This window comes from Anguilla rostrata, chromosome 14, assembly GCF_018555375.3.
Source record: "Anguilla rostrata isolate EN2019 chromosome 14, ASM1855537v3, whole genome shotgun sequence".
Lineage (NCBI taxonomy): Eukaryota > Metazoa > Chordata > Actinopteri > Anguilliformes > Anguillidae > Anguilla > Anguilla rostrata.
In genome coordinates this window covers 31,055,057-31,072,011 of record NC_057946.1, presented here as the reverse complement: position 1 = coordinate 31,072,011, position 16,955 = coordinate 31,055,057, and the positions used below count along the sequence as shown (strand labels likewise).

The 16,955-nt window shown below is 48.5% G+C and overlaps 2 protein-coding genes across 4 annotated transcripts in view; one reads left to right on the top strand and one right to left on the bottom strand.

Annotated features, from left to right (window-relative positions):
• oxt (oxytocin) overlaps window positions 1–15,626 on the bottom strand; it is a 138,940-nt gene extending 123,314 nt beyond the window's left edge. The window contains exon 1 of the mRNA XM_064307977.1: window positions 15,623–15,626. The gene's annotated coding sequence lies outside the window, so the exon portion shown is untranslated. The remainder of the gene's footprint in view (window positions 1–15,622) is intronic.
• Window positions 3,328–16,955, top strand: part of dqx1 (DEAQ box RNA-dependent ATPase 1) — a 21,283-nt gene continuing 7,655 nt past the window's right edge. The window contains exons 1-7 of one of the 3 annotated variants that reach the window (XM_064307970.1): window positions 3,328–3,786; window positions 10,003–10,354; window positions 11,925–12,118; window positions 12,385–12,772; window positions 14,891–15,157; window positions 15,776–15,875; window positions 16,792–16,950. In XM_064307970.1, coding sequence (XP_064164040.1) covers window positions 10,073–10,354; window positions 11,925–12,118; window positions 12,385–12,772; window positions 14,891–15,157; window positions 15,776–15,875; window positions 16,792–16,950 — 1,390 coding nt within the window. In that variant the 5' untranslated portion in view covers window positions 3,328–3,786; window positions 10,003–10,072. Of the gene's footprint in view, window positions 3,787–10,002; window positions 10,355–10,696; window positions 10,747–11,155; window positions 11,206–11,924; window positions 12,119–12,384; window positions 12,773–14,890; window positions 15,158–15,775; window positions 15,876–16,791; window positions 16,951–16,955 lie in introns of those variants that run through there. The other 2 variants (XM_064307972.1, XM_064307971.1) reach the window with 2 other exon arrangements.

The following is a 16,955-nucleotide window of genomic DNA, read 5'->3' as shown; positions in this document are numbered from 1 at the left end:
CAATGAATATTTGGTGGAGTAACCACTTCTTCAAGAAATATGGGATGGTCTCTTAATTTTCCATAGCTTGAACATGGGGTGTGTTTTCCTGGCATGGTTTGGTTGCACTCATACTCTCAAAAGTCAAAGTCAATGTCGACCATTACTTAGTGGTCCGGATAAATCGTCTTTTCAGCATGGTAATGCATCTCCTTCCTGCAGAGATGGGAGATGGGAAGATGACAGTGCCCCCTTTCAGAAAAGAGTAGGTTTGAGGACCATGACACTGACACAGTCCACATGCCTTCTTAGTCAGAGATCTAAATGGCAGTATGCTGACATGTACTGAGGAATATATGCGGAGTGCCTTAGCATATTTAAAAGTGTATTTCCATTGCCTAATGGATATATGTGGGATATGTCTAATGATTCTATCAACCCTTTGAAGTGTAAGAACACAAATATGTGATCAGAATGTTCTTAACTGAACATTTTGCTGATGTAACAATCACTGCTGGAATTGAGAACATCGACTTAAAATTTTGGAGGAAAAAAAACATTCCAAAAAACCTTTACTAGGCACGTGTGCTGACCCAACACCCTATTAAGTGACTTTATATCAGTGTTTTCATTTTTTTCACTACCTGTACAACTAAAATAAATGTGCATGTGGTTTGTACACACCACAGAATATAGGCAACCAGAATGTTAGTTATTTTATGCAAATTAAACATTTTGAGTGGGAATAGTTCCCATAACTAATCTCATGGAATAGGCTTGAGGCCTATACATGTTAAAACAATCTGCCAAGGATTTTACTCTTCATGTTATTCAATGCAGTGGCCTATTATTATGGATGTTGGTGAGGTGAAGATGGGTGACAGTACGCAGAGATAGGTAAAATTTAAAATAAGCAGAGACTATGGAGTTTCCCCTTGGGACCTAACCGACGGCACAGACTGAGCTGCCCACCACCCCGGGACGGCTTGTTAATCACTTATCGCTCGTTAAAGTCTAATCACGCTCATGGCGGTTGAATTAAACATGCAGGCGTTTCGCTAACTGAATCCTGCCCCCGGGTCAGGGTGACATCTGCCTTCTCTCCAGCCCCTTCTTCCCGAATAAGTCACACTGGCCATATACTTGGGGTCTCCCACGGACATTATGCTGGGGTCTGTCTGCACATGCATGTGCCTGACCACGCAGCTTTGGGCTGTTGCCTATAGAAACAATGCAAAGCTTTGGTCGAACAAGACAGCAGCGTCGATATTAGCATATTTTAACGTGTACCCAATAAAGAGGCCACTGAGTATATGCAGAGCAGTGTGTGTGTTTTTGGAGACTTGACACACAATTTTTGTTGCCTTGGCTCTGTACTGCAGCATATTGGATTTGAAATGAAGCAATGCGAGGGGACTGTGTATTAAAAGTGTGCCCTGCGATAGATTGGCGGCCTGCCCAGGGTGTATTCCTGTCTCTCTCCCTATGCATGCTGGGATAGGCTCCAGCACCCCCGAGACCCTGGTCAGGATAATCGGGTTTAGGTAATTGACGTATAAAAGGGGTCCCAACATGGAGCACTGGGTATGGATGTAAACACCCTTAACTTAAAGCTGACAGTCTGCATTTTAACCCCATATTCATTGTTTTCATTTCGACCCCATTGTGCAGGAGTATAGAGCCAAAACAACAAAAAATGTGTCCCTGTCCGAACACTTAAAGTTACGGACTGCACTGAGTATACCTGAATGTTGCTGGGGATGCAGGCTGGATGTGGAGTGCGTGTTTGCCAATATTTTCTCTGAGGCTAAATGTAATGCGGTCTCCCGAGATCCGCGTTGAGTCACCCGCCTCGTGGGGCAGCGCGCGAGTAAACAGTCGCCCTGATCCGCCGAGACCGAGGACAGGCGGAAAAACACCGACAATGCAGCGCATAACGAAAACAGGACAACATCTGCTAAGAAATAATGATAATAGTAAACGCTAAATAAACAAACTCTAAGAAATAGTCATATTTTCACAGAGCAGTCCTGTGTTTTCTTTAGGCGAGCATGGTGAATGCATTAAGATTCTTTTGCTCAATTGAAATTTTCATGCTGTCGCTATCAAGCGATTTTCTGCCATTTTTCTGATGTTATTCCTGTATGAGGCCCACGCGTCTATTATGACGTACCGTATATCATTATAACAGCCTTTATTATTCGTTATGAATTTATGGATCTTGACCAGGTCAATAAGTTAATGATTTTATAAAGCACATTAACACATCTTTAGCAGAATGAGACAGGATCTTTGCTGTTGCAATGATAAATGCCTAATTAGCACTTTCCTCATCAGCAATTAATTTTACTTTGCTGACGGAAATGTGTGTGTGCGTGTGTGCGTCTGCACTGTGCAGTGGTATTATACGTGTTGGGAATGTTAAGCATTGCAGATGATTAAGCTATAGAAAATTACAAATAAAATAAAATATAAAATGTAATCCTTGTGTCTTAGTTTAGCCCATATATACCTTGATGCGATACCCCTTTCTGATGCTGGGCCGTTAGGCAGGTTCCTGGGCGCAAAACATAACTATGGGAAATTAGGGGCCACAAACAGGATGGGTCCTCGTGCAGTCCAGCTAATCGGGTTTTCTGCACTCCTGTCCCCAAGTGATTTGGACTGGGACTTGCGGTTGAGCTCGTACCAGAGTGCCTTCTAACCTTTCCCCAGCAGAGGGAGCCATTTCCCTGCTTCACTGAGAACCTCCACCACTCGGCCCCTGAACTCCCTGAGTAGAGGGAAACAAAATTATTATTAAAAAAATATGTGTGCTGTTTTTTTTCATAATATATATGTATAGGCCATGTGTAGTCTTTGGTAGGTCTTTGACTCGATGAGATATGTCACTTTTGGTATACCCGGAATATTGAGAGTAAAGGACACTGGATATTCTATATTTCTCAATGACTTGGCTATTTGTAAGCCTAACACAGGAAATATGATACAATATATAATTTGAGTGTAAACAGTTTAGGATTGTATGACCAGTCTTTACTAAGTTTGTTTATTAAGTGCTGTCAGTTATATTCCGCTAATTAAGCTGAATACAATGTTATAAAAAGATGCTGACAAGTCCGCCATCCTATCATATATAAATTCACGTTTCTCTAACAGCGCCTGAAAATTATTGGAGGACTACAGCCTGATCGAATAGCTCAATATTAACATGTTTTTGCCTTGGGAAGTGCTACATGGTGTAGGCCTGCATTCGCTGATAGCCAGTATAGGCTGTTTGGCCGTCTTAAAACGTTGAGAGAAAAGGTTTGAATAAACAACAGACGTCTGCCGCGTGTAGACTTTTATGAACAATGAAATGTAAATACTGCTTCAAGGAAGCTTCCCGGTTTTCACTTCCCGGTGAGCACAGAGGCACCGGCGGAGGTCTGCCCGCCGACTCTGTTCAACCAGCCGGCTCCTCCCTCCCTCTGTCGGTCGAACCACACCTGCGCACGGTGAGCCCCAGCAAAGATGGCCGCTGTTCTGTAGTCGGACTGCGATCAGCCAGCAAGTGTTTTCCCGAAGTCAAAAGTCACCGATAAGCCGGCTGTCACGGGAGACTGAGCGAGAAGAGACATCGGTACGCCGTGGAGTACAACTGGGACACGGCGGTGTGACTGCCAGTCGGTTTCGGCGGTCGGAGTGAGAGTTTCTGCTAATTATACCCGCAGCCTGCGTTCAACCCCGGCCAGACTTTGACAGCGGGTTGTTCCGCACTCGTCGACAGACTTTAGGGGGTCGTCGCGGTGGCGTAATGTGTCACAGGTAAGGGGACACGACAGGTTTCGTGTGTACTCGTCGTTGTTTAGTTATTTGTTTTTCGGCGAGTTAATTCGATCTTGCTTCTACCCTCATCGTGACTGTCAGCTGACACGTAGCCTAGCTGATGTTTGCTCGGCGCGGACACTCGACTGGTGATGGGCCAATAAAATAAAGATAACAAACAAGAGGGCGATGTCGGAACGAGTCCTTATTGTTTAGTAATTGGTGACTAATTTCTCAGTACTGTCACTCGCAGTTGTTCACTGGCAAGGGGTCTTAAGAGCAATGATGTAGGCATAGCCTACGTTCATCGCGCACAGGGATAATGTACAACGTCAAATAGGCTATGTTTCACATAGATGTCAGCGAATATCTTGTGCTTTATTGATACAATTCCCAAACGAGGCCACTTTATGATGCTAATTCTTATTGTATTTTGTTTTCTAAATGTAGGCTATGCTGTTTTGATGTTTGATGCTGAAGTGCCTTTCTTTGTTGTTGCGTGCTGACTCCTCCCCTAAGAGATAGCCTACCCTACTGTACTAGGCTATAAACGGGCGAAAAAATTATAATCCTCCACATTCTCACCCTTAATCCCTTTCACCCTCCCCCACTGCCCGACCACTTTCGTACTGCATTTATCCTCTTTCTCTATCCTTCACTTTGCTCGGGGCTCTGTCCGTTCTTTGTGTGCGCGGTTACGTGTGCGCCCTGCCAAATTCTGTGCCCTAACAAACTGGCCGGGGTGAATTACCCTGTGGTGCGACGCGCAGTGACACTCCGGCGCGGTCCCTTTATTACGTCATGCTCTGTGCCGTCCTGTCCTGGCTGCGGTGTAGTCTTGTATCTCGCGCAACTTTGTGAGGTGAGTCAGGTTTCGGGTGAGCGTGGTATAACAGGCGATTAGACCCCGATGGAGCTCAACGTTTTGACTCATTAACATCGACCAGAAAGCGAATGATGCTGCATCAACCACAGCCGCGACAGTAATAATAATATAAACGACTAGAAATCTTTCCTTAGCCTACATTATGACAGTAAAGTACTTGCTTTGGCATAAATTGGCTAACCAATGGTGTTGAGAAGTAGAACGTGATGGAATTGGCATATAATGTACAGGGGTTCAAAGTCCTCTTGAGCATAACGTTTTATTGGCAGTTCCAAATTTACTTAAGTGATTTGAATTAAAAAAAAAAAAAAAAAGATTATAATCTTCGTCTAGTTGTGGTTTGGAGTGATCACTAAGCATGAGTCAGCCTTGTCACGTATCTGACAGATGTGACCACCGGCCTCTACTCAGTGTTACAAAGGTGATATTCAGTCCGAAATGCATTCTCATGCTAGTAAACTTTGTATTTAATTAACATGGTCTTACATTTCAGAGAACTTCCTGATGAGAGTGGCATAAAAAGTGTACTGCCCTGGCAGCACCCCTGAATTATGCAATATGTGAGCAAATAAATGCTGTGTGTGTGTGAGGAGAGAGAGAGAGAGAGGGAGACAGAGTATATGTGTGTTTGCCTGCGTGACCATGTGATGCGTGTGTGCAAATATATATTTGCAATCCCTAACCTCAGTGAAAGGGACTGTTGAATCCATCTATATTCAGTGAAGTTATGGTGCTTAAACGGTTGTCGTGGAGAGACTGGTAGGCCTCTCTTTACCCAGGTTTCTCAGGCACTCTGTCTCGAATCCCGCGTCCTCGCCCAGGATCACTGCCCGGACCGTCCTCACCTGCTCTGTGCTGTCGCTATTTTTTTACCCCTCTCCCATCTCCGCGTGTCACCACGGCTGAACACTGAAGTCATGTCGCCGCTGCTCTGTCTTAGCACTCACTTTGCTACACCTGAGGCGAACGGGTGTTTCCACGTGAAATTTACCTGCGCCCGACGTGCAGTATGTTCGCCAGCTCCAGGTACAGCCGGAGAGTAGCCCCCCAGCGTGGGCCGGTAAAGCACATGAAAGTGTTTTTGTTTAAAAAATAAAATTGCCGGAGTGTCAGAATGGATCATGGTTACTTTGCATGGTTTTAGTCGTACATCACAGATAAGCTCATCCTGCCACAGTCGTGTTGCTGCATGCTGGGTCCACAGGTAGCTGTGCGAGTCTGCATTGTTCTGCACCGTTCTTTTGTTGTGGACCCTCTGAAACAGGAACAACAAAGGCACAAGCCTCCGGAATTCATTTTCAATTGTCAGACCAACGGCACCAGTTCTGCTGGTTGTCCTCTTCACGGATTTAAAAAAAGAGGCTCCTGCTTATGCTAGCTTAGCTATCAAAGGCTAAAACCACATGTCTATGAGAAGCAAGCAAATGTTTGACGAGGAATTATTTGCCGAGTTTGACCCAAGGCATTTTGATGGCTTGGTTTATTAGTTTATGTGGGCGTCGCCTTTGCAGGATAAGTTCAGCTGAAGATGCTCCTGGGTCAAGTCCGCCTTGAGCTGTATATGAGACTAACGGGTGTTTCCACGTGAAATTTACCTGGGCCCAACGTACAGTATGTTAGCCAGCTCCAGATACAACGGGGGACTAGCCCCCCAGCGTGGGCCAGTAAAACAGGTGAAAGGCAAAACCTTTTATAAAATAAAATTTGCTCCCATTTGCTTCCTAACAGGCAGCCATTTTGGATCAATTGTTTGCAGCCTGAGGGCTCTCCAATGGGGAAACAGCAGGGCCATATTTTGGGCTCCTATTTTGGTCTTGGCCTCTTGGAGTGTAATACTGGCCTGGCAGAGGTCAGGAAAATGCATCCAACCAACCCATTCTCCTCCCATTCTAGAACAATGGCGGCCGTGTAGTGTATTTATAATGGCCTAAATTTACAAAACAGACGAGGAAAATATGGGGTGTGAAAATCAGTATGATCAGCAGTGTAAGGTGAGTGGATGTGGGGAAACCTGTGGTGGAAAGTCCACTTTACCTCACGTGGCTGAGCATTCCAGATCTAGACCAGTCTCCTGTCTGGTCGTCCATGTTGCTGCAGAAATAGTTAATGAAATTTAGTCCTCAGCCTTGTTTGTTTACCAGGAGTTATACACCATTCATTTCACTCCGACATTAAAAGCTTCATCTAACTTGTATCGGAGTACAAAACAGCACAACATGGAAATGCTCAGCAAATTTCGTCCAACAGACGCTGTATGAACTCCTGTGTAGCAGCCACAAAGGACTGTCTGACTCACCAGAACAGGCCTGGACTGTGAAACCAACAGAATGGTAGGACACTGCTGTTGTACCCTTGAGCAAGGTTCCTGAACTTAGCCTGCTTCAGTATGTATCCATATGTATGATGTATTGTATGCATAAATTGATGCTATGCTACATGCATAATAGCATAAGAGCCTCTGCTATATGCCAGTAGTGTAATGTAAAGACAGTCTGCTGGGAGATAGTCTACTCGGCATACAGACTCTCCTTGTGTATCACTATGGGCTGTATCAATGCAAATGGCTGCCGTTTGGGTTACGCGGTGTCCCTGACTGTGAGAGTGGACCTGACTGTGAGAGTGTTCCTGACTGTGAGAGTGGACCTGACTGTGAGAGTGGACCTGCCTGTGAGAGTGGACCTGACTGTGAGAGTGGACCTGCCTGTGAGAGTGGACCTGCCTGTGAGAGTGGATCTGACTGTGAGAGTGGACCTGCCTGTGAGAGTGGACCTGCCTGTGAGAGTGGACCTGACTGTGAGAGTGGACCTGCCTGTGAGAGTGGACCTGCCTGTGAGAGTGGACCTGACTGTGAGAGTGGACCTGACTGTGAGAGTGGACCTGACTGTGAGAGTGGACCTGCCTGTGAGAGTGGACCTGACTGTGAGAGTGGACCTGCCTGTGAGAGTGGACCTGACTGTGAGAGTGGACCTGCCTGTGAGAGTGGACCTGCCTGTGAGAGTGGACCTGACTGTGAGAGTGGACCTGCCTGTGAGAGTGGACCTGCCTGTGAGAGTGGACCTGACTGTGAGAGTGGACCTGCCTGTGAGAGTGGACCTGCCTGTGAGAGTGGACCTGCCTGTGAGAGTGGACCTGCCTGTGAGAGTGGACCTGACTGTGAGAGTGTCCCTGACTGTGAGAGTGTTCCTGACTGTGAGAGTGGACCTGACTGAGAGAGTGTCCCTGCCTGTGAGAGTGGACCTGACTGTGAGAGTGTTCCTGACTGTGAGAGTGTTCCTGACTGTGAGAGTGGACCTGACTGGGCGCGGCTCGTGTGGGTTTTGACGTGGGTGCAGCGTTGCTCCCTCCTTGCGTGAGTACGAGGTGATCGCCGGTTTAGGGACTGTTGTCGTTCAGGGCTGTTCCCGTTCGGGACGGTTGTTTAGCCTGACCTGGGCGTGAAGCTCGGTGGGGCGAGCGTTCACATAGCCAGCTGTCTGTTCCATGTGTTCAGGAAGTTAATCTTCTGTGTGTGTGTGTGTGTGTGTGTGTGTGCGAGAGAGAGAGAAAGAGGGAGAGAAGGAGGGAGGGAGAGACAGAGGCAAATAGAAAGTGAAGCAGGCCTATAAAGAATGAGAGAGAGACAGAGGCTGAGACAGAGAGATAGAGCGGGAGAGAGAGAAAGAGAGAGATAGAGAGACAGAGAGAAAAGAGTAAGAGCTGGAGAGAGACAGAGACAGATAGAGAGAGAGAGACAGAGAGACATTATACTACATTTATTTAGAGAGAGAGACAGAGCGAGAAAGAGAAAGAGACAGAAGCAGGCTGAGAGAAAGAGAGTGAGAGACAGAGCGAGAGAGAGGTGCAATTTGTTTCTCTGTCTGCATGCCTGCGGGGGGAATCCATGCATTCCAGGGCTGCGTGGCATAGCGCAGCGACGCAGCTGCAGGGCCCTGCGTCTGCATGCGTGTCTGCCTGCGCGTCTGCCTGCGCATGCTCTCCACGCCCCCGCACACCCGCGCACACTCTCCGCACACCCGCGCATACTCTCCACACACCCGCGCACACTCTCCACACACCCGCGCATACTCTCCACACACCCGCGCACACTCTCCACACACCCGCGCATGCTCTCCGCACACCCGCGCATACTCTCCACGCCCCCGCACACCCGCGCATGCACTCGCGCATGCACCCGCGCGTGCTCTCCACAGGGCGGCGTGCGCTCGTCTCCTGCCCCTTTCAGCAGGACTGTTACGCGCTCTCGAACCCGTGCGGACCCCGGCCTGGCTCAGAAAGGCTCTCTGTTTAAACCCCCGGCCTGCTGTTCTGGGTCATTCTGGTTAAAACCAGAGATGTACATCGTCATAGACTCACAGGCTGGAGGGATAATTTCACTGTATTCATATGCTCCTCAATGATTCCCCCCTTTTTTTTCTCCCCCCTTTTTTCTCTCCATTTTGGAATGGAATGCCCAACACTGCAGTAGAGGACAAGGATTTTTGTTTAACCCCTTAAGTCATGTTTATTTGCATTTATAATGTTTTTTATGGTGAAATTTTCAGTCCATCTGGTCGCACAGTATGCTGTTTGAAAGTGTTGAAACTCACGGTTCTATTTCTATAAACTATTTTACAGTGCCAGTGTTCTGGTGGCAACAGTTCCTTATTTCGTAACATGTGCGGAGGCAGAACAGGCTTGGGGGGGTCCTAACCTCCTATGCATTTTGGAAATCCAGAGGCCACACAAATCACAGTAAAGTTGGGGCTCTTATGATGGCAAAGGTCAAACAAAAACCAGTGTAGTTTTTAGCCTCCAAAATGTGCTAACTGGGTGAAATATCGAATGCCCATTGTTTACACACAAAAAAAAAATATGTGAGGTGATTTGGAAACAGATATTCTCTTTTCGTGACTCGATACCATGATACCCACACAGTGTGGGACATTGACTAACATTTCCACCTTCCCAACCGCTTTGGAGCCGACTGGCGTTGCCTCACCATCTGAACTTGGTCAAATAAACGACAACCCTCACAACTGGGATCCAGCAAGTCAGTCTGGCTCCAGCTGTAGAGTAGAAGACATCCCTCTCTCTCTCTGTCAGCGACCAGCCTTCAAACAATGATTGACAGTTATCGACAGTTAGACAGGGCTATGAACAATAGGAATGGCTGTACAGAGGTGTTCCAGTCCCCATTAAGTCTTTTAAAAAAACATCGCTTTTATTCACTCGTACAAGAGCCCATGCAAACTCCTCCTCCTCTGTCTTTCATTTTCATTCTTATCGCCTGTCTCAGTTTCCCTTTCTTTTTTCCCTAACCGCCATCTTCTCCTTATTCTGTCTCTCCTCAGGTAATCTTGAATTACTCAGGTAATTACCCCCGCCCCCCCCCCCCCCCCCCCCCCATCCCTTGCCAAAGCGATGATGTCGTCCGCCCAGCCGGCCCTGGCCCTGGACTCCCTGTCGGTGGGCTCCCTGCTCTCGGGGGAGCTGGACGAGGAGGGCGAGGGGGACGAAGGGGATTTGGGGGACCTGGAGGTGAACCCCTACGACGGGCTGCCCTTCTCGTCCCGGTACTACAGCCTGCTGGAGCAGCGCCGGCAGCTGCCCGTGTGGAGCGTCAAGTACGGCCTGCTGGAGCTGCTGGAGACCCACAGCCTGGTGGTGCTGAGCGCTGAGAGCGGAGCGGGGAAGAGCACGCAGGTACCTGTACCTGTACCTATACACACACTATACATACACTATACACACTATACACACTATACACACACACTATACACACACTGTACACACTACAGACCCACAGCCTGGTGGTGCTGAGCGCTGAGAGCGGAGCGGGGAAGAGCACACAGGTACCTGTACCTGCACACACTGTCACACTATACATCAATACACTATACACACTATACACATCACACACACTATACACACACTCACACACACTCACACTATACATACACTATACACACTATACACACTTACACACACTATACACCCTACAGACACACACACACACTGTACACACACTATACACACTACAGACCCACAGCCTGGTGGTGCTGAGCGCTGAGAGCGGAGCGGGGAAGAGCACGCAGGTACCTGTACCTGCACACACACGTACACACAGTATACATACACTATACACACTACATACACTATACACACTATACACACTACACACACACACTATACACACACTATACATACACTGTACACACTATACACACACTGTACACACTACAGACCCACAGCCTGGTGGTGCTGAGCGCTGAGAGCGGAGCGGGGAAGAGCACACAGGTACCTGTACCTGCACACACACTGTACACACAGTATACATACACTATACACACTACAGACCCACAGCCTGGTGGTGCTGAGCGCTGAAGCGAGCGGAAGCACACAGTACCTGCACTGACACACACTGTACACACTATACATACACTATACACACTATACACACACACTGTACACACTATACACACACACTGTACACACTACAGACCCACAGCCTGGTGGTGCTGAGCGCTGAGAGCGGAGCGGGGAAGAGCACACAGGTACCTGTACCTATACACACACTGTACACACAGTATACGTACACTATACACACTATACACACACTATACACCCTACAGACACACACACACACTACACACACACTATACATACACACACACACTGTACACACACTATACACCCTACAGACACACACACACACACACTATACATACACTATACACACTATACACACACACTATACACACACTGTACACACAGTATACATACACTATACACACTATACACACACACTATACACACACTGTACACACTTACACACACTATACACACTATACACACACTATACATACACACTGTACACACACACTATACACACTACAGACCACATGTCACCACTACACACAAACACACTGTAACCTGTACCTGCACACACACACTATACACACTACAGACACACACGCACAACACACACTATACATACACACACACACTATACACACACACTATACATACGCACACACACTATACACACTTACACACACTATACACCCTACAGACACACACACACTATACGCACACTATACACACACACACTATACACACTACAGACGCACACACACAACACACACTATACATACACACACACTATACACACTACAGACACACACACACACACTCACACACTATACGTACACACACACTCACGGGCAAGCAGTGTAAACCCCCCTCTTTCCCCTCCCCCCTCCCTCCCCCCCAGGTGCCGCAGTGGTGTGTGGAGTACGCGCTCTCTCTGCAGTTCACTGAGGGGCTGGTGTGTTGCTCCCAGCCGTACGCGGCCGCCGCGGGCAGCCTGGCGCTCCGGGTGGCCGATGAGATGGACCTGAGCCTGGGCCTGGAGGTGGGCTACAGGGTCCCCCACGACGAGGGCTGCACCCCCGACACCCTGCTCAGGTGAGGGCGCCCTCCGCTGGCTCGGAGGTCACACTGCACTGCCGTGTTGGATTCTGATTTTTCTGTCTCCCTGGCCTGTGAGTGGGGTAATCATGTATGACCTGCGACAGAACCAGGGTGCGTTACGATCATGTGACCTGTTCTCTCTCTCGCTCCCCCCCTTCTCTCTTTGCCTCTTCCCTCCACCCTTTTTTTCTTTCTTTCACACACTCTCTCCATCCCCTCCATCCCTGTATTCCATGCTGACCCCCCCCCCACCCCCGCAGGTTTATGACGGACTCTCTCCTGCTGGGGGAGATGATGTCAGACCCGTTGCTACGGCAGTACGGGGTGGTCGTGGTGGACGAGGCGCAGGAGCGCACCGTGGCAACGGACGCCCTCCTGGGGCTGCTGCGGGACGTGTGCCGCCAGCGCCCCGAATTCCGGGTGGTGGTGCTGACCGCCCCCCCGCTGGGCACCCGCCTGGCCGCCTACCTGGGCGAGGACACGCCTCTCCTGGCCCTGGCCCCGCCCGACCGCCCCGCCGCCGTGGAGACGCTGTACCGCGAGCCCCCCGTCGGCAGGGACCCCGCGGCGGCCGCCTGTCACATGGTCCTGGACCTCCACCGCAGGGGGGAGGAGGGGGCCGTGCTGGTGTTCCTCTCCAGCGCTCAGGTGTGGAACCCCGCCGAAACGTTTCCCGCTAACCTCGTCTGTCACCGTTTCTCCTCCTCGCTCACTTTCCCTGCTCTTTCTCCGCCCAAGACTTTACACTCTCTCACTTCCTGTTCTACAGAATACTCCTTCCTCTGCTGGAGTTTAGCCTGTCTGCTCCCTTCCTCTCTCTTTCTCTCTCTTTCCCTCTGTCTCTCTATCTCTCTATCTTTATCTCCCTCTGTCTCTCTTCCTCTCCCTCTGTCTCTCTCTCTATGTCTCTCTCTGTCTGTCTGGCTTTTTCTTTTCTCTCTCTTTATCTCCCACAGATCTCCATGTTCTCTGAGTCTCACATTTCCAGCTGGATAACAGAGTTCTTCTCCTCCCTGTCTCAAGTGTCCCTCCTTCCCCATAGCCTGTTTTTTTAAAATCACTCTCTTCCTTGTGAGCGTGTGACCCACATTCCCCCTCCCTCTTCCCTTCTCCTCTTCCCTCTCTCCTCCTCTCTCCTCCTCTCTTTCTCCTGCCTCCTCTCTTTGATTGTGAGGAACTGCCTGCAGGGTGAGACCAGGGTGTCAGGTGTCCTGCGACACACACACGTACACACACACACACACTGTCACACACTTACAACTTATAGCATTTAGCAGACCCCACACACACACAATACACACACGCACACACACAACCACAAGCACATAGTCACAACACATATAACACACTCTCCTCACCCCAGCACCTCGACACTGCCACACACACCCACACAAGCGCACACATGCATGCTCTCTCTCTCGTGGCTAATGTAATGTGTTACATAACAGCAATATTAAGCCCTGCTTTGTGTTCTGTGTAAATGCACAGAAGGATAGAACAGTAAACACAGAAAAGACACAGTCACATGCTCACTCTCGCAACACAGAAGTGTTTGTGAGAGAGAGAGAGAGGAGCACAGGGAGAAAGACAGAAGGTTATGTGATAGAGGGTGGAGTTGTGGAAAGGTAAGATGTGTAGAACTCTGTCCCTTTTAAGAGCTTCTTACTTCTTACTGGTAGAGACAGAGAGAGAGAGAGATGGGCTGAAAGAAAGGCAGAGAGAATGAGAGAGAAGATTATATGATGGAGAGAGCATATTAAAGGTGGGGGCAGGGGGTGTAGAGATCACAGACACACCCTGCCAGCCAGCTAGAAGGGGTGAGTGAGGGACAGTCACACATATCCGGTTTGTGAGTGCTGTGCTTTAGCCAGCCTCTAGGTGGCAGCACAGCCTTTCAGTAGAAAACTCTCGCACACAGACCTGTCCTTTCAGCTCCTCTCTGCTCTCTCTCTCCCTCCATCCTTTCCTCTCTCCCACCCTTCCTGTCTCTCTCCTTCCCATCCTCCTTCCGTCCCTCTTTCCCTTTCCCCATCCAACCACAATGCAGTCCTGAAATAAAAATTTATCTGGACACAGAACGTAACAGAGCTATGAAATGCTCTTTCTCTCTCTTTCTCACTCTCCTGATTTCTTGGAAGAGGGTTCACCAAAATGTCCCCCGTGCATCATGTGGCACGGAATACGGAAGAGCGCAGAGCTCTTCGGCTCTGTAACTGTGACACGCGCTTAGAGCTCAGTGCTTCTGGTAGACTTGTTTGTTTACCTCCAGGCGAAAGGTGTGCAAAATTTCAGTAGCCAGATCCAAGGGGTTTCTCTTCTTTTCACACGCCCCACCTCTCTCTAACGTCTTTCCATATTTGTGTTCACATCCAAATGTGATTCAGTGACACGTCTGTTGGAGGTATAACAGCGCAGCCAAAGCAAATATTTTAGCATTGCAATATAATAATGCTATTCTAAAGTAGACTCTCTCTCTCTCTTCCTCTTTATTTTTCTCTCGTTCTTCCCCCTCTCACTCTGCCCCCCTCCTTCCTCCCCCTCTTTCTCTCTCTCTCTCTTTCTCACCCCCTCTCTCCTCCTCTGCCCCCCCTCTCCCCCTCCCTCTCTGCCCCCTCCTTACCTCCCCTCCCCTGCTCCCCCCCTCTCGCTCTCTCTCTCCCCTCCCTCTCTGCCCCCCTCCTTACCTCCGCTCCCCTGCTCCCCCTCCCCCCCACTCTGCTCTCTCTTCCCCTCCCTCCCTCTTTCTCTCCCTCTCTCCCCCCTCAGGAGATCTGTGAGTGTCGGGCTCTGCTGGAGAAGGAGGCCGTGGCTCTCAGTCCCCAGCTGGGTGAGCTGAAGGTGCTGTCCCTGTACGCGGCGCTAGGGGGCGCCACCCAGCGTGTCTATGACACGGGACCCGACGGCGTAGAGGAGCCCCAGGGGGTTCCGGGGACCCCCAAGCGACGGGTCGTCCTCACCGACACCCTGGGGGAGGCGTCCTTCTCGCTCGACAACATCCGCTACGTCATCGACACCGGCCTGCAGCTGAAAACTGTGAGTTCTGCTTGCGGTGTGTGTGTGTGTGTGTGTGTGAGTGAGAGTGAGTGTGTCTGTAAGTGTGGGAGTTTGAGTGTGAGTGTGTGTGTATGCGTATGTGAGTGTGAGTGTGTGTGTGTGTTTGGGGGGGTGGAGTTTGAGTTTGAGTGTGAGTGTGTGGTGTGTGGGGGGCGGGGAGGGATTTGAGTTTGAGTGTGAGTGTGTGTGTGTGTGAGAGAGAGAGACTGTGTTGACTGTCTGAGTTTGTCTGTGGACTTCATCAAGTAAGTTATTACACTTCTTAGATTTTCAGTTGTTGTGTTATCACCAAAAGGTTATGATGTTATTATAGTTCTGATGCTGTATCTTTGGTACAGGCAATCACTGAAAGGTTATTATGTTTTTTTCTTTTTTGGCTGCTACATGGCTGTCTGTCTGTGTGAATGATTGTGTTTTCCTTTTGGCCTCACTTGTGACATTTAATGCGTGTTTTTAGAGGCACGCTTACTGTTCGGACTACTCACTGTATTTGGAGTTATAATTGAATGCTGAAATGTCGGCAGGATGAGGCATTGCTCCCATTTCAGCAAACCCAGTAACGGACTACACCACCCACAAACCATTGCGCTTTCTCAGGTCTACAATCCACAAATCAGAGCAGACTCCCAGGTGCTGCGGCCAATCAGCCGGGACCAGGCAGATATGCGCAGGCAAAGGGTGAACAGTAGCTCTCCAGGTGGGTGGAACAGACCCCTCCCACTTTATTCACTGTGACATCACTGATTTCAGATCAGCTCTTTGGGATAGAACACATTATGCTGTTTAGAGATTCCTTTTTATTGCAAAAAATATACCAAATTCAGACATTCACACATTTAACAAAGTAAATGTGCCTTAAAATAAAATTAAGGGGTTCGTCAAAACCATGAAGCTCCAAGTCTTACGATTTTCATACATTGTTGTTGGGTTTTCATTTTTAAAACATTTCATAAATAAATGCTGAAATCTATTTTAAAGAATGTGCGTCATTTTGTGAATCATGTGTTTTTTTTTTTTTTTGCTAAAATGTTACGTAAGTTAAAGAGACGTTTGTTCCTCCCTGGAGAAATGAGGATTATTAAACAGGACCTTGCTTTAGCTTGTGAGCAGTGTAGAAGGGGCTGATGGGACATGTTGCACATGTGGCCTTATTTCTAACTGGATAATAATTTATTCTGAATTTAATGTATTTTTTTTTGTTCTGTTATGTTCACATTAATAAAAAGGCTAGTATAAATCTTTGGCTGACTTGGTAGTAATTTGTTCTTAATGTAATGCTTTTCCTTACAAACATTTTTTCTTTTTAATTTTTAATAATAGTGCCAAGGACATTGCATAATCCTGGGATGATTGCTTAAGTCATGGAAACAGTCAGCCTTCATTGTCAGAAGTTAGTCTGATGGGCCTTTAGCCCTCAAAAGATTCAAAAAAGAAATGTATTTAACCAGTATTATACCAGGGAGTCCTGTTGAGATTAAGACTCTTATTTCCCAAAGGAACCCTGACTTAAACTGCAGCCATGACTTCAAATCATTACATCTTATATAAAAATAAATAAAATAAAATTAAAAAATCATTACATCTCCCCCCCCCCCTTCTCTGTCCCATCCCAGGGCTGTGTTTTCGGCTGTACCCCCAGGCCCTGTACGAGGGGGGCATGTCGGAGACCCGCTGTCCGGATGTGGCTGAAGCCAGCCTCAGCCACCTGGTCCTGCTGCTGAAAAGGCTGGACATCGCCGATATGGGCCAGTGCAAGTTCCTGGACCGGCCTGGTAGG